General features: G+C 45.2%; 1 protein-coding gene across 3 annotated transcripts in view; it reads left to right on the forward strand.

Moving 5' to 3' along the window:
• Positions 1-25290, forward strand: part of Lmtk2 (lemur tyrosine kinase 2) — an 81737-nt gene extending 56447 nt beyond the window's left edge. For all 3 annotated transcript variants that reach the window (XM_051205378.1, XM_051205377.1, XM_051205379.1), the window contains exons 8-14: positions 6654-6738; positions 8218-8339; positions 13212-13361; positions 14254-17179; positions 22450-22582; positions 22944-23180; positions 24594-25290. In XM_051205378.1, coding sequence (XP_051061335.1) covers positions 6654-6738; positions 8218-8339; positions 13212-13361; positions 14254-17179; positions 22450-22582; positions 22944-23180; positions 24594-24622 — 3682 coding nt within the window. In that variant the 3' untranslated portion in view covers positions 24623-25290. The remainder of the gene's footprint in view (positions 1-6653; positions 6739-8217; positions 8340-13211; positions 13362-14253; positions 17180-22449; positions 22583-22943; positions 23181-24593) is intronic.
• The last annotated feature ends 2514 nt before the right edge of the window (positions 25291-27804 follow it).

Below are 27804 nucleotides of genomic sequence, written 5' to 3' on the forward strand. Positions count from 1 at the left end.
TATCTGAAAAGGCTTACCTGTCTAGAGGAGATGTCTGTGAGTTTGTTTTTGTTTGTTGGTTTAGTTTGGTTAGGATTGGTTTTTTGAGACGGGGATTCTCTTTCTCTTTGTAGCCTTGTCTGTCTTTCTGTAAACCAGGCTGGCCTTGAATTTAGCGATCCACCTGCCTCTGCCTCCTGAGTGCTGAGATTAAAGGTGTGCACCACCACTGCCTGACAAAGTATAGTATTTTTAAAATCAGTCTTGAGCAGCACTTAGGAGTCAGAGGCAGACAGATCTCTGAGTATGAATTCAGCCTGGTCTACAGAGTGAGTTCCAAAACAGCTAAGACTATAAAGAGGAAACCACAACAACAAAAATGTCTTGGGCTAAAGAAATAGCTCAGGAGTTAAGACTGCTCTTTCAGAAGACCCAAGTTCAGGTCCCAGCACCCACATCAGGCAGCTCACAACTGTGTGAGCATCAGGGGATCTGGCTTCTCAGCTATTCCCAGCAGGCACCCACACACACATGGGATACACACACACACACACACACACACACACACACACACACACACACACACACACACAGTTTAAAAACAAAACAATAAATCTTTAAAAAGTTTTAAATAAAAATCAAATCTGATTTATTTTCAGTATGAATCCTTTATTATTTGTTTATGGAAAAATACTTGGTTGTATTTGGGAATATGGTGAGCAGTATCAGGATTGCTCCTTTTACATGCTCATTTTTACTTCAGGGTTGGAAAAAGTATATAGGAAGTAGTTACTTTTTCTTCCACATCTGTTTCTTGATTGTCTTACAGTAGTAAACAAGTGATTTTGGTAAGGTATTTCTGATTGTGAAAGGTGGACTGGAGAGAAAGCAAATTGCCTATCATGTAGAGGACCAAGTCAGTTCCCAGCACCAACAGCTCATCAGCACTTGGAACATCACCTCCAGAGAATCCAGTATCCTCTTCTGCCTCGATGGCAACTTCACACACGTAGATAGACATGCACAAACATAATTAGAACATGAAGTAGCCCATCAAAATGAGCAACATGAAGTTCCCAGAAATGGCTGGAAATTGTGCCTGAGTCCTGCTCACCACCGTGTTCTTCTTCTTCTTCTTCTTTTTTTTTTTTTTTAAATAGTGGGTCTCCTCCTCACACCCCCACCTCAAACTAGGGACAGAACCCAGGGCCTTGTGCTTGCCAGGCAAGTGCTCTGCCACTGAGCTAAATAAATCCCCAACTACCACCATGTTCTTACAGATGGCAAAGCTGTCATAGCCAGTAATGTTTTCCCATACTTCCTCAAGGAAAAGTCTTAAGAGTCTTGTAAACAAGTAAAGATAAATCATATGGTTTGGATGATATTCAAGAACAAAGGCTCAAGGTACAGAAGCACCCTGAAACCATTGACGACAGCTGTTACATTCTGCTTTTTAAAGTAACTGCTCTGGGTTTGGTCGGTAAAAGCTTATAGGACCAAGTTTAATCCCATGTTTTTTTTTATTCATTTAATTTATTGTCCACAAGATTTAATCTTTTTTTTTTTCCTTCTTATGTGTATGAGTGTTTGCCTGTATGTTGTAAGTATACCACACACATGCATTGGCCTCAGAGTCCAGAAAGGGTATTGGGTCCCTGGAACTAGAGTTACAGTTGTGAGCCACCATATCCATGTGGGGAAGAAGCCCAGGGCCTCTGCAACAGCAGTAAGCACCTTTTAACCACTGAGCCATCTTTTCAGTCCCAACCGTGTTTTATTTTTATTTTATTTATTTATTTATTTATTTATTTATTTATTTATTTATTTATAAATAAATAAAGCCAGTGTGGTATTGTATGCTTATAATCCCAGTGCTGGGCAGAATGTATGGGGGCATGGTATTGTAAGACAGTGTCTGAAGAGCAGCACCTGAAGTTATCCTTTGGCCTCCACACACACATGTACATGCATAACTGCATACTCAGGTGTCCATATACACACACCACATGCACGCACACACAGGCTGTTTGATATGCAGTTTCGTGTGGGGCAAACTTGTATTCTTTATAAATTCTTTTTGTGTGGGTAGCCTTCCATATGGCATTATTTTTAAATTGAGATTTAGAATATTGGTTGACTCAGAGGACTTGGTTGAAATAGACCGGTTCACCTGTCTAACCCAAAGCTGTCTTCATGTTGGAAACTGATCTTGTAAATCACCCTAGTTAAAATTTGTTTTTACATAATGTTTAAAGAGAGCCTTATCTCAGGCAGCCTGTGTTTCAGAGGTGGCATACTAAACCTTCCTGAAGGCCGTGTGAACGGCACATGCTGCTGTTACCTTTCCACAGTTGACCTAGAACCTAGGGTCCCCTGCCCTCCACTTTGAAGGTCTTCGAGCAACAAGGTACTATCAGGTCACCTTGGTGGGCAGTATATGTGCTCAAGCTGGCTGAGTACTTGACTTGTTAGCAAACTGGAGCCTTTTTTAGACTGGCCTAGTTTTGTTATTATTTTGTTCATTTTTTTCCTTTTCTTCTCTCCTTTTTTTAAGATAGGGTCTCATTGTGTAGTTCTGGGTGGTCAGGAACTCACAGAGATCATCAACCTCTGCCTCACAAGCTGATTTAAGGTGTACACCAACACACCAACTAAAAAGATTCTTTAAAAGAACAAAAAAAAAAAAAAAAAAAAAAAAAAAATGTTGCACCCAATGATCAATAGGCCAGCACAAGAGAATTATAAGTTCAGGGCTAGTCTAGGTTACAAAATGAGATCCTGCCTCAAACAGACAAACAAAATGATTATCCTAGTATCACTTGAAAGGGTAGCAAATGGGAGAGACTTGACATTCAGGCAGCTAGTGTAAGCTCCAACTGCACTGTTGAATGTTACAGTAATAGCCAGGGATGACTAGGCTGGTTTACAGGAGGGATCTCTATACTGTGATATCATAAGTATGATGGTTCAGTTTGGTAGTCTTAACAGTGTATGCTCTTCTTTGTATATTGTTTTGGTGTGTGCATTATGTAGAAAGACTGTACCTACCAGTTGTTAATCTGTACTACCTGAAAGGGTAGAGGGAAATGAGGAAGACTTTGAAGAAAAAAAAAAAAAACAAACAAAAAAAAAAAAACTTTATACCTCAAGAGGGCACAGAAGGAGCCCAGCATCCTTACTGCCCAGTTACCGTGGCCTCTGTGTATAGCTCAATGGTAGAACAATGGCCTGGCATCCTCCAGGCCCTGGATTTATCCCAAGCCCCAAGTAAACTAGTTATTGATCTAAATGCCTGAGATTCCGAGATTTGGGAGTTGGAGGCAGATAAGACCAGAAGTTCGAAGTTTTCCTTAGCTACACAGACAGTTTAAGGTCATTCTGGGCCATATGAGACTCAGTAAATCAAGGCACACACCATCTACTGTTATGTCTGTAGAAAATCACTTGTATATAAAGCACCAAATGCTGCATCTTTCTAGGCTGGCCCAGGGCAGGCCCCCTGAGAAAATTAGTGTTTCAGATGGAAAATGCTAGCTCCCTTCTTAACTAGCACTTGCACCACTGATTATAAATGTGCACATTGAAAATCTACCAGCTTTCTTTGATCCTGATCCAGGGTGGCTTCTAGTCTAGACCTGGCTCTAGGAAAATTGTCTCGTGGTAGTAAATCCTGGTGACACTGTGTTTTAGCAAAGCTGTCTGGTTATGATGCAGGTCCTAGGTGTAGGAACCTGAGGGGATAGGCCAGAAATCTTAGGGCCCCTCTCAGAAGTGGAGTCTCAGCTCACATCTCAGGGAGGCTTATCAGAGGTGCACTGGCTCCTAGGATATGCCCATTCTCAGCCAACCACAGATCTGCTGCCTGCTGTTTTGTTTAGAAGTAGGAAAGTGGGGCCCCCAAGTGATTCTAGGACACATTTGATGGTAAGAACCATCAAGACCTTGCCCTAGACATAGTTCCTTGAACATTCAGGTTGGCTTTGGTTTTAGGTAATATGTTGAGCTTTGTTTAGATTTAGCGCATTTTGTGTGTTGTTGGTGCTGAGACTGGAACTCAGTGCCTCATGTGTACCACTGAACTGTATCGCCAGCCCCTCACTGGAGGGTTTGAGGTATGGACTTTATAACAGAACCATACCCCTACCTAACCTTGGTGTTAGACATTCTCAAAGCATTCATCTTCCCCTATGTGTTCAGATTCAGCCTCCAATCTTGGGGTCCACTTGGAAGTTTTATTCCCTGGGCTTAGACTCTGAGCTGGACATGGAGTATGGCTCCTAGAGTGGTACTTAACCCCTGCTGTTTTACTCCTCCAGGGTCAGAACCCTGGGCAAGTTGGTGTCCAGTAGCCAGAAACTGCTTATTTTATTTGAATATTTCATCTAGTTTTGCGGTAATGTACAATAAGATAGAGCCAGTTAGAGGCCTGGCTGTCCAATTCAGCCTTAATGCCAGATGAGCCCAACGAAAAAGCCACCCAGGAGGCCTTACCCCATCTCATCATCAGTCCCAGAATGTCCAGCCAGCAATCACAGACAGTTTGTAGGCACTGTCCTTTATGTCTAGTCAGAATTTCACAGTGGAAGAATTCTGCATTTCCAGAGCTCAGTGGGTGGCTGGCATACAGTAGGTACTCAGTAATGTGGTATTGCTCAGCCAGCAATGATAGACTTTATTCATAAGCAGGAAAAAGGCCATTAACATTCTAGGAAAGCTTATGCTTTCCTTTCCCCCAGATTTCTGGATATAATGCTGGCACATCTGAGTTTCGAAGCATAATGGACATGGCCCTTCAGAGCCTCAATGTTTGTGGCTGCTGCAGGCAGACAGTGAGGGGGACAGAGAGGATCAGTTGGGGTGGTTAATTCTCCTGTCATCAGCTTTACAACTGTGAGTCTCCTTTGATCCCTCTGAGCATACTTCTTCTGTAGAGTTGGGGATCTGTTTTACCCAGAAGCACTGTTACCAAGATTTAATAAGATAGCATAAGCCAAACTCCCGGAAAAAATTTTCAGTGGCTCTCAGGTAACTGGCTCCTTGTCTTCAATCTCACTATCAGGAGCTTGGTCACTCTGCTTCCTATAGATAGAAACTTGGCATAGGTTAATTTGGAGCTGGCCTTGATCACCTTGAGCCATTTGCACCAAAGAATCATTCTATAGATGGGCAGACTGTGATGTGTAGCTATCCAAGTTAAAAACAAATGGTGATGAGATATGACTTGGAACCCTTTGGCCTGCTGCCAAATGGAGTGACCAGCCAGTGCTTTCTGGGAGCCAGGCAGGGCTGGAGCTTGGGTAGACTTGTCACCGGACCTGTTTTTCAGCTTGAAGGAGAGTGCTGGCTGCGTTTGTATTTCCTGACCTGAGCAGCCTTGACGTCAAGTTGCACACCTTGTGTTTTTTCTGTTCCATAGCTTTGCACATTAATGGGCGCAGAGAATACTTAACCGTTAGCATTGGAGGCCAATTACATCATTACCTTGAATCTAAATAGCAGTCCTAATGTTTAAAAACATTCTGTGCACATTTTTATTATGTTCCTGTAATCCCCAATTCTGTACACACACACTAAATAATTGGGGGGAAAAAAGAGGACTGTTGGGTTCTATATTGTTAAGGACAGTGAAGTCAGAAAGCATCCAAGGTTTTGCCAACAGCTCAAAGGCTTCATGGTAGAGCATCATGCGTATCGCTGTAGCATAGAGAGCCACTCAGTACAACTGAATCAGCATTACAGAGACCTAAAACATGCAAGGTACTGTGTTGCTGCCACCTGCTGCTGTCCCTTACAGCTTTTGATGGTGATCTGCTGGCAAAGTTCCTCCAGCCTTTGGTCACTAGTAGGTACTGTTTTTTCCTCCAGCTAATAAATAAGAAAACTGAGTCACTTAGGGAAAAGGAGGTCTCTCTTGGAGAAACACCTGGGTAGCTCACAACCATATTTTAGAAAATATTTTTAAATGTTTTGAAAACAAAAAACAACAAAAAAGAAGGGGGGAGTTTTTTTTTTTTTTTAACTTATTAAAGTATGCTTTGTTTGTTTGTTTGTTTGTTTGATATGTGCTGGAAGACAATATCTTAAGTTGTTTTTCCTATTCATTTTATTTGAGACAGTGTCTCTTACTGGCCTGGAACTTGCCAAGTAGGCTAGGCTGGCCTCCTGTTTCTGCCTCCCCAGCTCTGGGTTTGCAAGTGTCCAACCTTTTTAATGTATGCTCTGGGGATTAAACTCAAAACCTTAGGATTGCAAGGCAAACACATTAGGTACTGAGTCATCTCCCCATCTCTCAAAGTACCAGTTTTATAAAAATGAACTTATTCTTCAAGTGGATCCTGGCTGTAAATTGTACGTCATGACAGTGTGCTCTTCTTTACTCCCTTGGGAAAGTGGAGTGGGAAGAGACAGTGCCCCCTTTAAGTACTGTGATCCAAGCCACCAACGTATGTATGTTCAGTACTTAACCAGTGATCTTGGTTTTGTGCCTAAAGTGTGATTAGGAATGTGGGAGATAACTCTTAAACTGGGGGGGGGGGGGGGGGGTCAAGACTAGGCAGAGAGCTGGGGCACGCTGGTTTCTAAGGAAGCCTCTGACCTGTGGCAGTTTTGTGTGTGGAGGTGCAGGCTGTGGATCCTGTTTGTTCTTATTCTGGCCTTACTCCTTCCATTTGCAGTGATCTGGCCCTACGGAATTGTTTCCTCACCTCTGACTTAAATGTCAAAGTGGGCGACTATGGGATAGGATTCAGCAGATACAAGGTAAGCAAAGCTCTGCCTCTGTCTACTTAATCCACTTAGTGTCATCCATGGAGTTGGGTTGAAAATGAAAAAATACGACTCATGCTAGAAGAGGGAGTGAGAATCTTAGTCTTCATGATATGGCCTTTCTAGAGCAGGGTCTGTCCCAGGCCTTTCAGTGATTCTGGTTTGTCTAAATCAGTGGCTTTGTGCCAAGGTTTTGTGACAGCTTTCAAAAGACTGTCTAAAGCCATTTGTAATTTGGTGTAATTGACTCAGTTTGACTTAATAATATAAAAAAATGTTAAACAATATATTAATTGTATACTTATTTCATGTGGACGTGTATGTTTTGTGGGCATGTACATGCCAAGGGCATGCATGTGGAAATCAGAAGGCAGTTCTCTCTTTCTACCCTGTTGGATCCCCAGGACAGAGCTCAAGTGATTAGTCTTGGCAATAAGTGCCTTTATGTGTTGAGCCATTTCACTAACCCGATACAACAAAATTGATAATTAGCATGTGGGCAAAATGGTAATTAATATTTGTAGAGCAGAGCACACATGTCTTGTAGATGATTCTCTACTATAGTCAGTAAAACTGAAGTACTGGTTTGATAAACTTGATTGATATTTACAGTTTTGTTCTTTTTAAAGTTTGTGGAGCTCAGCTAAACAAGTACATGGGCAAAGATATTACTGAGGCTGGAGAAAGATGGCTTAGTGGTTAAAGCACTTGCTGTTCTTGCAGCAGAGAATACAAGTTCAGTTCCCAGACCCACATGGAGGCTCACAAGAGTCTGTAGTTCTATTCCAGAGGATTTGACACCCTCTTCTGACTCCTCCTTGGGCTTTGGACACATACATGGTATACATACATACATTCAGACAAAATATTCATACACATAAAATTAGATAAATTTTATCTTTTTTAAAAAGGAATTTTGTTGCTGAAATGCCCATCATTGTCTGAGCAGCAACATAGAGATAATGTTTATCTGTCATTTAGTGGGCTCTTGTAAGGACCAGAGATAGAATGCTTTCAAAACATGCAAATTTAGGTTTTCTGCAGTGTGCAAGGCACCTGCTGTATGCTGTGAAGTTGTTGCTAGCAATAACCCTTACAGAGGTGGTTGGCTTTGTGCAGCCCTTGTTTACATGAAAGGAAGCGGGCTTTGGTGTCTGTAGCTCACCTGTTACTTTGCTGCTGGTATGTGTTGGGAGGAGAACCTGTAACATCAACTGTGGTAACCAGCACCATCCTCAGTGCCAAAGGCCAGCCTGTGCGAAAGGTGACAGAGCAAACGTGGTTTAGAGACCCATTTACAAAGCCTTCAGACTTCAGAGGAATACCTCACATCCGTCTTTCCATCCAGAATTCTCTCTTTGTGCTGCCTTCGCCTCCTCCCATGCTGTGTTTTTAGGTTGGGTATATGATTTTTAAGATGTTTTGCTTTCCTCACATTTAATTCCCCTGGACACTGTGCTTCTGACTATTCAGGAGGATTACATTGAGACTGATGACAAAAAAATTTTCCCCTTGAGATGGACTGCTCCAGAATTAGTGACCAGCTTTCAAGACAGACTCCTTACTGCAGAACAGACAAAATACAGTAATATCTGGTAGGTATCTGGCATGTCATTTTCTTTGGTTTCCTTATCAAGGGCCTGACTCCCGTCTCTTTGAGTATACAAGTAAGTATTAGGATGTAGGGGGCAGAAAGGCACATCGAGTACTGTAGCAATGATAACAGCTTTGTTAGAATTACCTTTTGAATACTGTTTCTTCTTTCCATTTTCTTCGAAAAACAAGAACTACATCTGTTTTGTATTTTGTGCCTACACAGGGCCTGGAATATAGTAGGTACTTAATCTTTACTGAAGTGACTGGAAAAGCTGAGAAGGCTTTGGGCTGTTACTGAGACTGGTTTTTAAGGATCATTTCAAAGGGTGCTAAAATGATGTGGCCAGTCTTAGACTTGACAGTGTCATGGTTTTCTTATTGATAGCTACATTTTAGGGTGTCTTACCTTCCTTTGGATTGGTTTCCTTTTTTAGCAGTTTTCCTCTTCACTTGGGAGCTGTGCATTCTGCGCCTGTACTTTCATCAGTTGTCCTAGAAATTACAGCATGTGTGAACTTCACAGACCCTAATCTGACTTCATTTCCTAATCCTCTGTCTTGACTAATACAAGGACTTAGACTATTTCACTTCTGTTTAGCTGTGTACTTCCTACACACATGCACACATATACATACACATATACACACACAAGTATATGCCATTGTTAGATATTCTAATTTTTTCCTTTAGCCCCCCCCCACCCCTCCCCAAAAGAAACCATGTTACTTTTTTTTTTTTTTTTTGGTGGGGGGGGGGCTTCAAGACACAGGGTTTCTCTATGTAGCCTTGGCAGTCCTGGAACTCACTCAGTAGACCAGGCTGGTCTCAGACTCATAGATGTCCACCTGCATCTGCCTCCTACGGGCTGGGATTAAAGGTGTGCACCACCATGTCAGTGTTCATTTAGATTTGGCCACATAAAGACTGCTTTCATTTTTGTGTTTGATCTCAGACCTTCCTCTGTGGTTGTGCTACGTCTACTTCAAGTGTGTCCTTCCTGGTTTGCTTTAGTGAGGCTACTGGGAACAGACTACATTTGTGTGGGTCTACACACGTTTGCCTGTTTTTTTCTCACCCCTTCAGTGTGTTTTTACTTGATGACAGTTATTTCCTCCCAGCATGTTGAAGATGTCATTCTACTGTCCCCTGGCTTCCATTGTTGCTTTTGTGAAGTCAGCTGTAAGTCTGCCTAAATTCTTTGAAGGTAATGTGACATTTTCTCTCTGGCTGGCTTAACACTTGTCTGACTTTTTTCTTCTATTTTTATTTTCCTGTGATGTGTGCCAGTGTGAACTGTATGGGTTTGGATTGATGCACTCACCCCTGCTTGTTATTTATTTGGCTTTCTTAAAGCTATAGGGTGATAAAGTGCATTGGCTCTAGAAAATTTTTAGCCTGTATCCTTTCAATATTGACTCTGTTTTATGTTCGCTCCTTTCGAAAGGCTAATTGAACATGTGTTGTTGCTCTCCCTCTGTCTTATATCTCTTAATTGAGTCTCTGCATTCCACCCTTTCAATTCTAGAACATGTACTCCATTCACTAATTTTCTATTTTTTAATGGTTTATTTTTATTTTATGTGCATTGGTGTTTTGTGTTTGTGTCGTGTGAGGGAGTCAGATCCCCTGGAACTGACATTACAGGCAGTTGTTAGCTGCCATGTGGGTACTGGGAATTGAACCTAGGTCTTTTGGAAAAGCAGCCAGTGCTCTTAACTGCTGAGCTATCTCTCCAGCTTCTATTTTTTATATTTTCTCTTCAGCTATGTCTGTTCTGTTAAATCTCTCTGTTGGGTTTCATAGTTTATTGTTGTTATTATTATTTTAATTTATCAGTATTTTTATTAACTGAATTATGATGTGTCAATTTACTCATTCCACTTCTGGATGGAACATTGTTTGCTCTAGGTTTGCTTATGGTGGGAATCCATGGCAGTCTATCCTGAGACACACTCCCTCGCAGAGGACCTGGATTTGCCTCTGTTGGGTACTTGGGTGTCTTACCACATACAGGGAACTACTCTAGCAGGCTCTGTAGTGAGCTGAAATATTTTCCACTCAGATAATGAGGGTTGTCCAAGGCTGACTCTGGTTACTTTGTAGGTGAGCCCCATTAGTCCCTGGTCTCTCCATATCTGGCAGCTGACCTTTCAGGAGCTGGCTTTTACCTGCCCTGAAGCAGAACCTTCTGCAGGACACCTTACCTGGGTAGACCCAGGGCTTTGGCCTGCTCAGCATGGTTGTCTTCCTTCCATGGAGCCTTAGGAACCATACAAAGAAGCCTAAGTGTTTGCATAAATGCCCCAGGGCTCAAATGTGCCTTTTGTGTTCTTAGTTCTCAAAATTCTAGCTTCACCCTGCAAGTTCCTGCCTTCTTACCCACCTTAGATTCTTCAAGAAGATTTTTTTTCATGCTTCACTGGCATTTTTGTTGTACTTAGCAGGATGATTGACATGAAAATGGAGCCTGTGTTCCCCAAGGCAGAGTTGGCCCTGTTCCTGACTGTCAGAACAGTTGCTGGCAGCAGTGCCTGGTCCTGCCATACTGCTCATGCCAAGGTGGTTGAGGGAAGCTCATGCAGAATTTAGAGTGGAGGTGGGGAAAGCAGCAGGACACACCCTTTCCTAAAAGAACAAGGCTTGTGGGCCTAAGGAGTGGGGGAGCCTGTGCTTCCTTTCCTTCCTTGTCCTCTGAAGAGTTGGAGGTGGCAGAGCCTGGGGGCTTGGGTCTGAGAATGTCTTACTGGAAGAGGGGAAGGAAGTGAGGTGAGCGAGGGCTGTGGAAACCTGCGGCAGGGAGACAGGCCTGACTGGGGCCTGTGCAGGTGGAGGCAGTGCAGCTCATTCTGCCACCTGCCAAACAAACCTTTTGGCTTTTAGCATTTCACATGGAGTTGTTAATTTCTCCAGTACAATTGGCAACTCTTCAAGGTCAGTGGCCAGTGTCTTAAACAGTTTTGTATTTAAAGTGGTTTGTATTTAAAGTATTTGCATTTACTCCTGAGGGTTCTCTGTCAGGGAGAAGAGGCTGCTTTCTGGGCTGGTGTGAGGACTTTTTCCCCCTCTTCCTCACTTTAGGAGAAATGACCTCTGGATGTGAAATTTGCTGGCTCTGCTCAGTCACTTGTAAAGTAGCATCAGGAAATTGAACACCAGGCTGCACACAGCAAATAAAGCCACTCTGTGCTATTGTTACTTATAGGTTCCTAGCGGGCATTGAATAGTCTCATGACCACACACCTGAATCTGGAAGAAGACAGAATAGCAAATCACAGGGAGCTTTTGAAAAACTCCACTCTCTCAGGCCAAACTTGACTCTGTCATTGAATGTTAAAGATATGGGCTATGTGTGGTGGCACATACCTTTAATTCCAGCACTAGGAAACAGAGGCAGGCAAATGTTTTTACATTCATGACCAGCTTAGTTTATATAGTAAGTTTCAGGCCAGCCTGGGCTGTATAGTGAGTGAGACCCTGACTTAAAAAAAAAAAAAAAAAAAAAAATGGTGATACGGATCCTAACTTGCTTGTTTAAAATTCTCCCAGAAGAATCTAAAAAGATGGCTCAGTGAGGACCTGAGTTGGATTCCCAGCACCAGCATGGCCCCTCACATTCCATCTGTAACTCTAGTTCCAAGGGATCTGATACCTCTTTCTGGCCTCCATGGCACCAGGGATGCAAATGGTGCATATACACGCATGCAGGCAAAATGCCAATATATATAAAATAATAAAATGTTTAAAAATTTAAACTTCCCAGATGACATGCATGACTCCCTGAGAACGTCCCAGTAGATTCCCATATGGCAGCGAATAGTGAAAAGAATTAGGAGGGTGTGAAGGAAAGGAAAAGAAAGGTACTTCCTTTGAGCTAAACAGGTAGGCATTTCCAACAGGGACAGAGCTCTAGGGTGCAAGGACAAGTTGGGGAGAGGTGGTGGGTATTACAAATTTATAATCCTAGCACTTGGCCAATTGAGGCAGGAGGACCACTATGAATTAAAAACCAGTCTAGGCTATATGATGAGTTCCATTTCAACATAATCTACACAGTGAGATCTTATCTAAAGACAACACCAATAACATAAGAACTAGTTGGATAGACTGAGATAGGGTTCCCACTATGGTGACATCATCCTAAGGCCTCTTCTAGTACCAGACAGTTACCCCAAGCTAGGATGCTGAGGAGTAATCAAAATAGCAGGTGACAGGTCTAATTGTGAAGTGAGGTTTTGCTCATGTAAAAGTTCCTTAGAATTACTTTATAGAGTTTATTATTATTCAGTGGGATTGCTGAACCATTTTGCCATGCTTTAACATATTCTATTATTATTTCAACTAATTCCTTTTATTCCTTTTAAGTTTGTTTTTGTTTGTTTGTTTGTTTTTGTGGAAGTCTTTTTGTTGTGGGTTTTTGTTTTTTGCTTTTTGAGACAGGGTTTTTCTATGTAACAGCTATGGCTGTTCTGAAACTTGCTCTGTATTGACCACCTGCTTCTGCCTCCCAAGTGCTGGGATTAAAGGTGTGGGCCACCACCACCTGGCTTCTTTAAGTTTTAAAGTCAAAGGGGTCATTTTTTAATTCCTGTGATTATATTATTATGCTCAGTTACAGTGATGAAGTAAATATGAGAAGGCCTTCTGGTCACCCTCATTTTAAGAGAAATAGCTCTCCCCCTCCTCTCTCTCTCTCTCTCTCTCTCTCTCTCTCTCTCTCTCTCTCTCTCTCTCTCTTTTTTTCCATTGGGATATTATTTAAGAGCTGTTTTATCCTGATCTTACTGATAAATAACCACTTCCATGCATATCTTGTACTAGGAATAAAAATGAGGTTGTTAGCAACTTTAGCATGACCCTCTTGCTTTCCACAGGTCATTGGGTGTGACACTTTGGGAACTCTTCAGTAATGCTGCTCAGCCTTATGCAAACCTTTCCGACCTGGATGTTCTCAATCAAGTCATTAGAGAGAGGGACACAAAACTCCCAAAGCCCCAGCTGGAGCAGCCTTATTCTGATAGATGGTTGGTAGCTTTCTTCTGCTTTGTAATTTACAAAAACAAGGGTGGCCACTAGGGAGAGGGCTCAGTCAGGGCAGTGCCTGCCACTCAAGCAGGAGGACCTGAGTTAACACCTCCAGCACTTGTCTGTCTAAAAAGCTGAGTGTGGTAGGTAGTGTGTGCCTGTCATCCCATCCTGGGGAGGTGGAAACAGGAAGATCCTTGGGGCTTGATGGCCTAATTAAGTCAACCTAGCGGAGTCAGTGAACTCCAGGTTCTGTGAGAGAGCCTGTCTCAAAGGATGGAGACTAATTGAGGACCATCTCTGCAGTAGAGGAGGACCCAATATAGACCTGACCTCCATGTACACCATTCAGACTGCATGTGCACACTCACACAACTTCATTCATATGCCCCTTAGTTTTAGACAATAGATGAATATCATCCTAATACAGAACGTACCTGTATAAAAATGTCACAGTGAAACCCATCATTGTGCAAAATTAATATATGCTAATGAAAACTAAATATATACAAAGCTAGAACACGAATCAGGGTTTTAAAAATTGTTTTGCATGTTCTTAGAATGCTAACAAAACATTAACAATAAAAACTTATAACAACAACCAAAAAAAATTTTTTTTGTGTGGGAAGGTTATGACAAGAACACGTGGTCTGGCAGACAGCTTATAGCTGGATACTGTGAAATGTCCTGAAAACCAACCAAAAAAGAATGAGTGTATCACATGTTCTTTCCTTCCCCCTTAACTCACACTCTGAGTTAAGCCCTTAACATGGCTAGCCATGGTTAGGATCTTGGTGGGGAAGGGCATGTTGAGTTGGCTCTGAAATAAGGTTGTTTCTTACTTTAAATCACTATGTTCTGTGAATTAATTGTCCCTTGTGTGGCTCTCAGGTATGAAGTGTTACAGTTCTGCTGGCTGGCTCCTGACAAGAGGCCAGCCGCAGAAGATGTGCACCGACTACTCACTTACCTGCGGATGCAGAGCCAGAGGGACTCAGAGGTCGACTTTGAACAGCAGTGGACCGCTCTCAAGCCAAACACCAGCAGCAGGGACACATCAAATAGCGCAGCCTTCCCCATCCTTGACCACTTTGCCCGGGACCGGCTAGGTCGGGAGATGGAGGAGGTCCTCACAGTGACTGAGACCAGCCAGGGGCTGAGCTTTGAGTATGTGTGGGAGGCTGCCAAGCATGACCACTTTGATGAGCGAGGTCGGGGCCACCCAGATGAAGCCTTGTCTTATTCTAGCATGTTTTTCCCCGTTGAAGTGTTTGAGAGTTCACTTTCAGATCCCGGCCCTGGGAAACAAGATGACAGTGGCCAAGAGATACCCCTCAGGGCCCCTGGGGTGGTTCCTGTGTTTGACGCGCACAACCTCTCTGTTGGGAGTGACTATTACATCCAGTTGGAAGAGAAAAGCAGTAGTAATTTAGGGCTGGATTATCCACCTGCACTGCTTACAACTGAAGTGGATAATCCAGAAAGGGTTGGAGCTGAGGCACCCCAGTTTACGGCCCTCAAGAACCTCGTGTCTGAGGAGCCCAATACAGGTGACGATTTCTTCCAGAGCAGTGCTCACCCCAAAGAGCCCAGCTCTTCTGAGGACTCGCATGCTGCCAGCATCTCTGGGAGCCCTTTCAACATATTCAGTGATCTTGACAAAGCAGATGACTTGCCCAGCCACCAGAAAATATTTGACCTAATGGAACTAAATGGCGTTCAAGCTGACTTTAAGCCAGCTGCCTTGAGTTCAAGCCTGGATGACCCCAAAGACACCTGCCACTCAGACAAAGAAAAGTCCCATAAGCTTTTCGACCAGGACCCTATGTGTTTATCAGAAAGTCTTTTGCACCAAGATCACTTTGATCCACTGAGTGTTCAAGAATTGTCAGAAAACTTTTTATTTCTTCAGGAGAAAAACCTACTGAAAGGCTCACTGCCTAGCAAGGAGCCAGTGAATGATCTTCAGACAGAACTTAAGAATGCAGGTTTTACCTCAGCACTGTTAGATTCACCCCAGAGAGGCTCTCGGGGTTCTGAAATTGAGTGTCCTGAGAATACACTAGGCTTTCCTCTGTCACAGGAGAACATGAGCGGAGAGAATGAAGGTACAGGCGTCATGCTTCAGGATGATATGTCACAACAGGCCTCCCCAGAAGTACAGGTACCTCTGGCCTCACTCACAGAAGAAGCATCTCCTAATGGCCCCGTAGATACAGTTCTGAAAGTAGGAGAAACCAAAGCATTTGTAGATGTCAGAGTCCCTGAGGACTCCGTATGCCTGGATCTAAGCCCCAACCCCATGGCTGCCCCAGATGAAATTCCTTCTACTGATGCCAAGTCTCATGATGAGGACACTGGGCCCCCAGACATCACTTGCCAAAGCAAGGAGGCCTTGAACCTAACCAAAAGAGACTCCATCCTTGTGAATGATGGTCTTGCTGGTCAGGGTAGCAGGGGGAGTAGTCTTCCAGAATCTAGACAGGATTTACAAAATCAGCCATTTTCAGAAGACCTGCTTAGTGGCAGCACAGTGGAGAGAAGTCCGGTAGCTGTGGAGACTGTGAGTCAGCTTAATTACAAGGCTGTCCCCAAAGATGCTGCCTCTGCCCTTTCCTCGGACTCCACCAGCCAAGACAGCCTCTTAGAAGACAGTTTGTCAACACCCATCCCCACCTCAGAACAGTCTGTGGAGACACCAGACTCCCTGGATTCAGTAGATGTCCATGAAGCATTACTACAGTCCTTAGACTCCCACACCCCTCAGAAACTCCTGCCCCCTGATAAGCCTGCAGACAGTGGTTATGAAACAGAGAACCTGGAGTCTCCTGAGTGGACCCTGCATCCTGCATCTGAGGGTGCTTCTGATTCAGACGCGGCTGCGGCAGGTGACAGTGGCCAGAACAGTTTGCCTCCCAACCCAGTCATTGTCATCTCAGATGCAGGCGATGGCCACAGGAGTGCTGAAGGTCCTCCTCAGAGCTTTACACTCGGCACCCAGAGTTCGTATCGAGACTCTGCGTACTTCTCAGATAATGACTCAGAGCCAGATAAAAAGCCTGAGGAGGTCCCAGTATCAACTGCCTCTGCCCTGGCCTTGGTAAAAGACCAGTCCCCATCTGAAACTGTTGTCCCAGAGGAAAGCTCTGACATGGGAGACAGCTGTCTGGAAGCCCCACAGAACAAGCCAGATCAAAGTGAGGTGTCTGCTGTGCAGAATTCTTGTCACTCAGAATTACAAGAAATGTTGCAGCCCACACCAGCTGATGGTTCCAGAGAGACGTTTCCTGTGGATGATGAAGCCAATAGCCCCTTGAGTTTGTTGAATTCAGAACTTAGCAGCTGTGATGACCTGGAGACACAGGAAGATCGCCCATGCACCCTGGCCTCTACTGGCACCAACACCAATGAACTCCTTGCATACACAAGTTCCACACTGGATAAATCCATGTCCAGCCCCTTCGAGGGCCCCAAGCTTAAGGAGCCAGACATTGAAGGGAAATACCTGGGCAAACTGTGTGTGTCTGGGATGCTGGACCTCTCAGAGGATGGGATGGACGCAGACGAGGAAGATGAGAACAGTGATGACTCGGACGAGGACCTGCGGGCCTTCAATTTGCACAGCCTTAGCTCTGAGTCAGAAGACGACACAGAGCACCCTGTGCCCATTATCGTCAGTAATGATGATGGCAGGCACTTGCGGAGTTTGTTGAAACCCTCAGCCACTGAGACTCCTGAGCAGCTGCCAGATGAGTGGAAGAAGGAAAAGAAGGCAGTGACATTTTTTGATGATGTCACTGTTTACCTGTTTGACCAGGTATCTCAGATTTATTTTGTAAAGAATTTCAAGAAGGTGTGAAGCTAACTGGTCTGATTTGGTTTTTGTTTTTAAAAATTCAGCATTTTATTTCCTTTTATATATGTAGTGTTTGCATATATGTGTTTGCATGTGTATAGGTGCACATATGCATCTGTGTTGGGGACAGAGGTTGGTGCTGGTGTCTTCCTTGTTCACTTTCCACATTATAGAGAGGCAGGTTCTCTGACTTAAACTCAGAACTCACTGATGCAGCTCATCTCAGTCACCTTGCTCTGGGAATCCAGTCTCACATTTTGTGTCCTGGTTTTCATGAGTGCTAGTGATTTGTGCTCCGGTCCTCATGCTTGCTTGGCTAGGGCTTTACCACAGATACTGTTTTCTGACCCCAAAAGGCACCATCCTTTTTGTCCCATGTTCTTTGTGCCAACTTTCCCTCACTAATCCACACCATCTGCATCATCACCTTCCCCTGTGGAGCAGTGTCTGTGCCCTTGATAAGAAACCTGTGCTTTGGCTCCCACGTCACAGTGCTGAGATTCTAAGCCTTAGAAATAACTTTTCATAATGACTGCCACCTGGAATGTGACTGGGCTCCTGGTTGTCACACTCGAGGCAGGCAGTGAAAGCAAAGCAGATGTCTTTACCACATGCCCTCAGCATACTGTGAACTCAGGACAAGCACACTAGGCTTCCCAGGAGGGCAGCATCCATGTCTTTACAGCTGTAGCTTGACTATTTTATTTTATTGTTTGTTGTATGTTTCGAAACAGAATTTCTCTGCAGTAGACCAGGCTGGCCTCAAACTCAGACATCCATTTTCCTCTGCCTCCTGAGTGCTGGGACTAAAGATGTGCACCACCATGCCCAGCTTTGTGGTCTTGTCTTTTAATTGCTGTTGAGACAGCAGACTGTGACAATGTGGAAGTCATTTGAGACTGGTGATGTTCCAAGAACTGACAGAAATTAATTTTGCACAGGGCATTTGCATTCAGTTAAGGGAGAGAGTCCTGGGCATTCTTCCTGGATCTGCTAACGGAGTTCCCGCTGAAATTAGATGACCAAATTTTAGAATCTGACAATTGGCAGTAACACCCAATGCTTGGGTACAGGCCTAGAACAGTTGCTGGCAGGGAACTCCAGAGCAGCAGGGTGAGTCTGGAGAGTATGATATGCAGGCAGCAGGAAGGTCCTTCTGCTTTGACCCTTGGTGGCTTAGTATGTGCTCTGTTGGTGGGTAGACAGGCTTATAACTGGAAAACTCTCTTTTCTCTCCCTCCTTTCCTCTCCTCTCTTCCCCTCTCCTCTCCCCCTCTGTCATGTACATGTGTGTGTATGTCTGCTCACAAGTGGAGGTCAGAGGTCAGTGCCACATGTCTTCCTCAATTGCTGTCCATCTTTTTTTTTTTTTTTTTTTTTTTTGAGACTGGGTATCTAATTAAATCTGGATCTCCATGTTTCAATAACCCAGCTTTAAATTAAAAACTAAAAACCTCTGTGTGTTGCTTGCATGCCTAGTTTCCAAGGATGTCAGAAGTGGGATCCCCTATAACTGAAGTTACAGTTGGCTGTGAGCTACAATGTGGGTGCTGGGAATCAAGCTCAGGTCCACTGGAGGAGCAGCCATTGCTCTGAACTGCTGAGCCATCTCTCCAGCCCCAGACACCTAACTTTTTATATGGGTGTTAGGGATTGAACTTGGGTCCTCAGGCTTTCATGGCAAGCAATTCCAACTGCACCATCTCCCCAGCCCCTTCCTTCCTCCATGTTCTTTATTTACTGGTCTTTGAGTTAATAGTTTATAGTTAACTCCCAGGGCCTTTGAACTCTGTATCTCAGGCTGTCCTTGAACTGATCCATCTCCTGCCTTGGTCTCCAGAGTGCTGGGGTTGTAGAGGTTAATAATCACATGTGAACCCTGAATTTGCTTTTTGAATCATATTGTGGGTAAGCTTTCAGGTCATGGGGCCCAAGAATGGTTCTCACTATATGCCAGAAAGTGTAGGGATCTTGGTGTCTCTGATACTGCTTGCTCTGGTTTTGCTTAGTTCTCAGAGCTAAGCCCTTGACTTCATCTTGGCTTCTGGGAAGTAGCTTCTCAGGGTTCCACAGTGGAGAGAGACTTCCAGGCAATGTTCCCCTTTGTCCCTGGGGTGCTGTACTCTGGTCACCTTCCTCCTTACCAAGCTTCTCAGGGTTGGGGCTGCAGCTCAGCCATATAGTGTGCACCTGGCTTGCTGAGCTCTCAGTGGTCAGCAACAGATCAAAAGTAAGCAAACAAAACCCCATCCATTTACTGCTGCTTCATGTGGGATTGGGTGGATGGTGGAAAACAGACATGTACCTGTCTGAGCCTGACTCCTGGGCGGATGGGGGGGGCGGGGGGGCTGCCTCCCACCTCCTGCTGATTCCAGGGTTCTCCCTAGCTGGATCTCCAGAACTATCCAGCCAGGATGGCTCCTAGGACTAGAAGAGAGTCTGCCTCTTTTGTTTGTAAAGTTGGTTGGAGTTTTGACTCTCTTGTTGCTTTGTTTAGCTTTGCTGTTTGGTGCTGTCTTTGACTGTGATTTCAAGACTGGCACTAGATTGAAGATGAGTAGGGAAATGCCTTCTTCCTCAGAGAGCTTTTGGAAACACTGAAGATTTGTTAAACTCTCCAAAGAATGGCTTTGGTTTCATGATGGATGGGCTGTTTTGTTTTGTTTTGTTTATTGTTTTTTTCCCTTTTCAGTGTCATTGGTTCCTGCTTCATCTTTAGTGTTTCCTTCTACACACTTGCGTTTTATTTTGCTTTTCATTTTCTAGGTTCCCCCCCCCCCCTCTTTAATGGGTGTTTTACCTGCATATATGTCTGGACACTAGATACATGCAGGGCCTACAGGCCAGAAGAGGGCATTAGATCCCCTGGAACTGTAGTTACAGATGGTTGGGAGCCACCATGTGGGTGCTGGGAATCAGTCCAGGTCCTCTGGAAGAGCAGCCAGTGCTCTTAACTGCTGAGCCAGCTCTCCAGCCCCTTCTTCTAGATTCTTAAGGTGAAAGCTTAGGGACTTGAGACTTCTTTTTTCCATTAGACTTTAATGGTATAAGCTCCTTCTTGCAGCTATAGCTGCTTTCCACAAATTTGAAATATGTTGTCCTTTTATTTCCATCCAGCTCAAATTGTTTTTTTCATTTTCCTTAAGACTTTCTCTCTGACCCACCAAAGACTTAGAATAAGTTGAGGAGTCATTTCTCTGTGTGAAGCCTGAGAATCCAACTTGGGTCATCATGCTTGGTGGCAGGCACCTTTACCCATGGAACATATCCCTCAATTTTCCCACGTACTTCTCTGTTCAGTGTGTGTATGTATAGGTGTACAAATGCCATAGGCATTTGGGAGAGTTGGTTCTCGCCTTCTACTTTGTGGGTCCCAGGGAGAGCTCCAGGCCGTCAGCCTTGGCAGCAGGCACCTTTACCTACTGAGCCAACTGGCTGGCTCCAATTGGAAATTTTCTTGTATCTTTCTGGTATGGACTTGTTAGCTAATTCAGTTCGGGGGTGGGGGGATTGCTAAGATTATAGGTGTTTGCTGTCATGATGCTGGAGAATACTGGAGCCCAGGGCCTAAACTCACATCCTCCTGCTTAGTATGTGGCAGGCACTTTATGGACCTAACCATCTTCCCAGCCCCGTGAGAGTCTGTTTTCAGTGGTGTGCTTGGGGTTAGGTGTGCTGTTTGAATCTGCTCTTCTGATTCAATCTGCTTCCTTCCTTAGGAATAGTGTTGGGTTAGTGTGTCCTCTGTACAGTGAGGTTGTCCTGGCTACTGTAGATTTTGTGGCTTCTCATCATGCTGTGGGGCATCTGTCTTTTTAGGGTGGTGGAGAGTGTTGCTATGTTTGTCTTAGGCCTTCACAGCTGGCTTCAGGCCACAAGCTCCAGCCAGCCTCCTGTGAGCTTCGGTATCAGTATTAGTTCCTCTTTTCAGTCTATGGCCTGGATGTACCCACTGGCCATACTGGAGCTTGGTGTCACCCCTGCATCCTCCACAGTCTAGTCTTCATAGCTTTGGTGTGTTGTTTGGGGTCAACTCAAGGGCAGGCCCAGAAACTCCTCAACACTTGTCTAGTTAATTTTTTTGAATGCCCCCTGGTGATAGCCCTATAATCCCAGCCCTGTACACACACCTTCTTGGTCCTCCAATCAGAAAGATGGTGCCCAAGTCTGCCACACATGAAGGAAATCATAAAACATCATCATCAGACTACATGGAGATGGGGTGACAGGGACAGAACATGAACAAGGAGAGAAAGGAACTTTGGGGTTGTATTGCTCTGAGGGTTAGAAGATCCCTTCTTTTCCTAGAACCAGAACAAAAGTCTTCTCTGGCAATTCCTTCCAGGCCAGGGCATTCCGAAGGCAACACATCTACCGTGCAGTACCAGTTGGGTGCCACTTTGGAGTCTGAGGCACTTCCCTCCTGTGTCTGCTTGTTCGTTTTCTTTTCAGAGGTTTCAGGACTATCTCACACAACTTGCACAGATGCTAGAGCTGCATTCAAGGGACCATATATGGTAGACTTTGCCATATATAGTGGTACAGGGCCTGTAATCCCATGATTCAGGAGACTGAAAGGATTAATGGATTAGTGCTAGCATGAGCTAGATAGCAAGTTTGAGACCTCTCTTGGTTACATAGTGAGATGTTGTCTTCAAAAAATGAAGAAAGAGGCCAGGTGGTGGCAACAACATTTAATCCTGGTACTCAGGAGGCAGAGGCAGGTGGATCTCTGTGACTTCAGGCCAGTCTGGTCTACAGAATGAGTTCCAGGACAGCCAGGGCTACACAGAGAAATCTTATTTGGGGTGTGGGGTATGGAGAGAGAAAGGAAGGAAGGAAAAAAAAGTAAAGGGGCTGGAAAGATCTGGTCTCGGTGATGCACACCTTTAATCCCAGCGATCTGGAAGTTGAGAGGCAGGCAGATATCTTAGAGTTTGAGGACAGCCTGGTCTACATAGTGAGACTGTATCATAAGGGTGGGGGGGTGGGGGGGCTGGAAACATGGCTCATGGGTTAAGAACAGGGCTGCCTTTATATAGGACCTGCGTTCCCAGCATCCATTTGGCAGTTCATAATCATTTATAACTCCAAATCCTGAAGTCCTGAAGCTTTCTTCCTCATATAAAGTAAATAACTCTTTAGTTCACCTCATTCTGATGAGTCCATCAGTCTGGGTAAGGCCAGATATTTGGACTCTTAAAAACTAGAATATTTATTTGGCTTTTCAGGAAACTCCCACCAAAGAGCTGGGGCACTGTGGAGAAGAAGCACACGGTCCTGGGCCCAGCAGCCCAGCAGCATCCTCAGGCTCACCTTACCTGGGCAGGTGCATGAATTCGGAGAGCTCCACAGATGAAGAAGGTATTTGATTGTGCTGTGTCTATCAGTTGCAAAGGCAGTGGAAAGGGACATTATTTGGGGATGGAGTGTGTTTTGTTGTTTTGCTTGTTTGTCTTTGAGACAGAGTCCCACTCTGTAGACAAGGCTGGCCTGGAACATAAAAGAGGTCCTCCTATCTTTGCCTCCCAAGTGCTGGGATTAAAGATGTGTGCTACCACACCTGGCTAATGCTGACATTGTTGGAACATCATTTGTTTTTAAATGACCCTGAAGAAACACACTTCTGCTCTGCCATCTGTTAGTGGCTTGTGTCGGAATGCCCTGGGCTCCTTATCATGAATTGATTGCGTAAAGTGATAACAGGGTGATGTTCTTACTGCAGGTGGAGGCTTTGAATGGGATGATGACTTCTCTCCAGATCCTTTCATGTCAAAAACAAGCCTTCTGGGTTCCAAGCCTTCTCTTCAAAGCTCCAAATACTTTTCTCCCCCACCACCTGCCAGGAGTGCAGAGCAGAGCTGGCCACACGTGTCTCCCTGCTCCAGGTTTTCCATCTCTCCTGCCAACATTGCCAGCTTCTCTCTCACACACCTCACGGACTCAGACATTGAACAAGGAGGTGAGAGGGGCCCTGCATGTGCTGGGGGGGGCGGTGGGACCATGGCAGAGGTGTGGTGGCTTTCAGCCAGGAGTGCTCCTCTACCCTAAACCCAAAGGAATGGTGGTCTGATGCTATTTTAGTCTTTCCTGAGTAGATTATAAATTTGCTTGAAAACTCTCAGTTTGTGGTGGGGGTGGTTCCTTGGGTATACTTAGCACATTGTTCTACAATTGAGGTACATCCCCCTCACTGTGGGGTTCTAGACAGGTGCTCTACCACTGAGCCACACCCCTCGCCCCTCACTGGGGGATTCTAGGCAGGTGCTCTACCACTGAGCCACACCCCTCGCCCCTCACTGGGGGATTCTAGGCAGGTGCTCTACCACTGAGCCACACCCCTCGCCCCTCACTGGGGGATTCTAGGCAGGTGCTCTACCACTGAGCCACATCCCTAGCCCCTCATTGCTTCACTACTAAACTTCATTCCCAGGTCATGTCTTACTGTTTTGTTTTTGAGACAAAGTCTCACCAAGTTGCCCTGTCTGTCTTGTATCTTGTTTGGCCTTGAACTTTAAATCCTTCTGCCTCAGATTCCCATGTAGGTGAAATAACAGGCCTGGTGTTTCTCTCACAAGCTTTACAGTGCATATGTGGCCACACTTCCCCCATTTAGAATCACCCCCCAGTGCTCATTTCTGTGTAGCCCTGCTGGCCTAGCCCTGGAGATCTTGGAGGTCCTGGAGTGGGCTCTGCTTTCTTTCCCCTTACTGCCAGTCCTGTTTCCTCGGGTCACACTTCTCTCCCAGAAGACCGCCCGCACAGGCACCTGCTCTAGGCACACTTGACCTGTGGTTTGGACTGGAGCCCAGGCTCTCCGTCACTTCCCTGGCAGTGTTGATTTTGCCATTAAGTCTTGGTCTCTGCGATACCAGAGGGCCAGCTGGGAACTCACAGCAGGGGCCAGTTTGAAGTTGCAATACCTGAACATATGGGCCCCTTTCCCTATACCAAGATCAGAAGATAAATGTTAACAGGTACATTTTTTTATTTGAAGTTTACAGATCAAATAATAAATGTAGGATATAAAGTGCTTTTATTTGTTTACATAGTTTTCACCTGTGCTGATGAGATAGTGCCTGTGCCTAAGGATCTCTTGGGGGGGGGGGCTGTACAGGTCAGGCTGGTTTACTTCTGTGCCCCTGAGTGTGGCCATGGAGCCACTGTGAGAGCCAAGCAGCTGTGTGTGCAGAAGCCTGCAGGCTGTGGGATGGAGAGACAGACAGGGCAGCACAGGAAGATGTGAAGCAGCCAGGCACCAGCTGTGGTTCCTTTTCCTACCGTTCTGGTCTGGTCGCCTCTGTGCTGTTAGTATCTGGGTAGTCAGTTCTTACAACTGACCTGCTTTGTCATGTTGCTTCTGTCTGGGAAACAGGCAGCAGTGAGGATGGAGAGAAGGATTAGGCGGCTGTGGACACACTCTCCTGGCCCAAGCAGCATTCCTGAGCATCCGCCTGAGCAACGACATCAACTCCTTGGTGGCTGCACCAGACACTGAAAGACTCAGGAGTGATGGGGAGCCAGGCCACCAGGCCAGGAAGCCAGCTACTCATGCACTAGAAGTGCTCTGTGCTGGGCACCCTGTTGGGGTGGCTGTACTGCCACACGTCTTCGACGCATGAGTGTTGGGGGACCTGTGCACCCCAGTCATGGGTCTGCTTTCTGTGTGGGTGTCTTCCCCACCACACCTGGGCCTGTACTTTGGGCACAGGTGCCACAAAGGGGTACACCAGGGAAATGGGCACAAGTGAGCCATATTTATTATTTTTAAGGAAATCACTAATTGCTCTCTGACTGCACTGTGGGTGAGTGTTTGAGCTCCCAATATTGTATAGCATCGTAAATTATACAAGGAAAACATGGCAGGCCAAGATGGTGCTGTCCACTGGTTTGATTTTTTTTTTTTTTTCCCCGTCTTCTCCCGTGTTTGCATGGTACTGTAAAGCTTCAATAGTTTGAGTGTTATGTCTTGAGACCTGTGGGAACTGTACACAGGTACTCTTTCCCAGGCCATGCGGATCTGGGTGTTTGTGTTCTATGTTCCTAGAGGAAATATTTTTGATGAGTTCCAACTGCTGCTTAGTTTCATTGACTGCACTAAGCATGTTTCTGTATAAGGTGGATGCTCTCTGAGCAACCTGTCCTGCCTCTTGTGTTTTTAAATCCTCTTGGTAGAAATCCAATAAGAGATGGACCCGGAACTCAGTGCTCTCAGGGCCCAGGGCCATTTTCTGGTGTGGCAGATGAGGCCCACACCACTTCCTCTCCACAGAGGCCAGCCTGCAAGAGATCTCTTCTGACTTGCAGGCATGCAGGGACCTCTGAGGCCCTGAGTCCCCACAAAGAACTGTGGGTGCTGCTGAGAGGGCTGTTTGGAAATGTCTGGGGCTGGGACTTCCCATTCCAGGCCACAGCACCCAGGTGATAGGCAGCACCCTGAACTTGCCTGTAGCTGCAAGGAGAAGGACAGTCCAGGGACCCTGCCAGGGCCTCCAGCAGCCCTCATGGCTTCCTGACTGGCCTGGGGAACCCACGCATGCTGCCCCTTCTGTATCAAGCTCCCAGCCCTCCTCTTGTTCTGGAAGGCATCCGGAGGCTTCTGCAGTACGTCACTGAAGGAATCTAGTGTCCCCAACACAAGGCTGGCCTCGCTCTGCTACACACGAGTCCTGCTTTGACATAAGGAAGTGCTGCTGGCTAGTGCTATGGCAATGCCATGTTGAGCAGGGACTGCACCTGTTGGGGTGGCTCTTCTTACATAGGCTGCTCATCCCAAATACTTCCCGGTGCTGACCCCACTATCCAGACTCCAGTGTGACATTGGGGTGAGTCTCCAGGCCCTGTCTGGGACGTCATGATGTTAATCAGAGGGACTTGGGCCCTCCTACAGAGTGGACATCGGCTTGAGTTTACGTAGCAAATTATGGTTTTTATTATCAACTCTGATTCGATCCATGAATTTTTATACTAAGCAATAACTTTACGATCAGCGGAAGACAGCTGAGAGCAGAGTCTCATTTCCCTGTGCTTGGTGCAGACCTAGCACACCTGCTCCGAAGAAAGCAAGCACTGGATCTTGTGACATGTTGATTACAAACAGGGCATCTGAAAGTGATTTTGCCAAAATTGTCATAACTGAATTTTTTGCTGTGTGGACTTTCTGATTTTTTTTTTTTTTTTTAATTCTTACCTCTATCTCCCAGTCTTAGTTGAGAAAAGAATTTTTTCAAATTAAAGGTTTAAGAAGTTGAGATTCACTGATTGCAATCATGTGGGTCCATAAACTATATATAACCTTCTTACGAAGTCAGCCTAGGATAGGTTTACTGATGCCTGAGGGCTGGCCATCTTCCACCATGTTGAGGGGATTTAACAATACAATTCCCATTTATATTTATATCACTCTCATCATTAACTGCCAAAACAGCAACATTTCATATATTGAGTTGGGGTGGGGGTGGGGTAGGTCTTTCTGTGGTGTGGTATGCAGAACTCTCTGTAGATTAAATTCCTGCCATTTTTGAAATGTGAGCATGTGCTTTGCCATCTGATATGGGTTTTGTCTTTTTTTTTTTTTGGTTTTGTTCTTTTTTTGGTTTTTTGTTTTTGTTTTTGTTTTTGGTTTTGTTCTTGTGTTTGGCTTTTTTCAAAACAGGGTTTCTCTGTGTTGTAGCCCTAGCTGCCCTAGAACTCGCTCTGTAGACCAGGCTGGCCTTGAACTCACAGAGGTCCACCTGCCTCTGCTTCTCTGAGTGCTGCCACCACACCCATCTGGCTTTGTTGTTTTTAATGATAATTTGGTTGCCGTTGAGGGCTTTCTAAACTTGTTCGTTCAAATGAGCAGTGAAATCAGTGGTCCCTATAGCTGGCATGGGGTGAGCTCAGTGATTCTTTTCCTGCCATTCCTTGAGTGCCCATCCTCACCTACCAGACCAGAAACTGACTCTTAAGTCCTCTAATAAAATAATGAACCCTCCATGTCCCTCTTTGATAACCTCCATTTGTTATACATGACCAGTCGTAAGTCAGAAAGAAAAAAGAGGTCCCCCTCCGTGTGAGACCGGACTCTGTCTGGACCAGAAGTTAGTCACCGAAAGACTAAAATTATGAACAGCCTTCCTTCTATTTCCAAATGTACAGTTTTTTAGAAAGATGGGTTTATCCAAGGAAGTCTGTCTCCTTGCTGTGAAATGCCCTTTAAAACCTCCCCTGCCCCCCCCCACCCCTGTACTTCTCATAGGGTATCTGTAGAATTAGTGACCTATTGCATGTCTGTCCCCAGGGCTGGGGAAGATAGCAGGCAGCTTCTCACCTCCGCCCCTCAGCCCATCACCTGGAAACTCAGGTGCAACCAAGTGTCAGGTTCTGTGTGCCACACTTCAGAGCATCCACCTCAAGGGAAGTCACCTTCCCATAAGAAAGGGCAGACACGGTTACTTCCAACATACATCTCAATATCCCCTAAGTAGCAGACAGGGTGGCAACATCTTGGCTGTTAGGAAACTCCATTTAACTTATAAGTAAGTTCTTAAGATGTGTTGACAGTATTGCATCACAGCCATCCCAGTGGTTGAACATGTGGTGTT

Source organism: Phodopus roborovskii, unplaced genomic scaffold, assembly GCF_943737965.1.
Source record: "Phodopus roborovskii unplaced genomic scaffold, PHOROB, whole genome shotgun sequence".
Classification (NCBI taxonomy): Eukaryota; Metazoa; Chordata; class Mammalia; order Rodentia; family Cricetidae; genus Phodopus; species Phodopus roborovskii.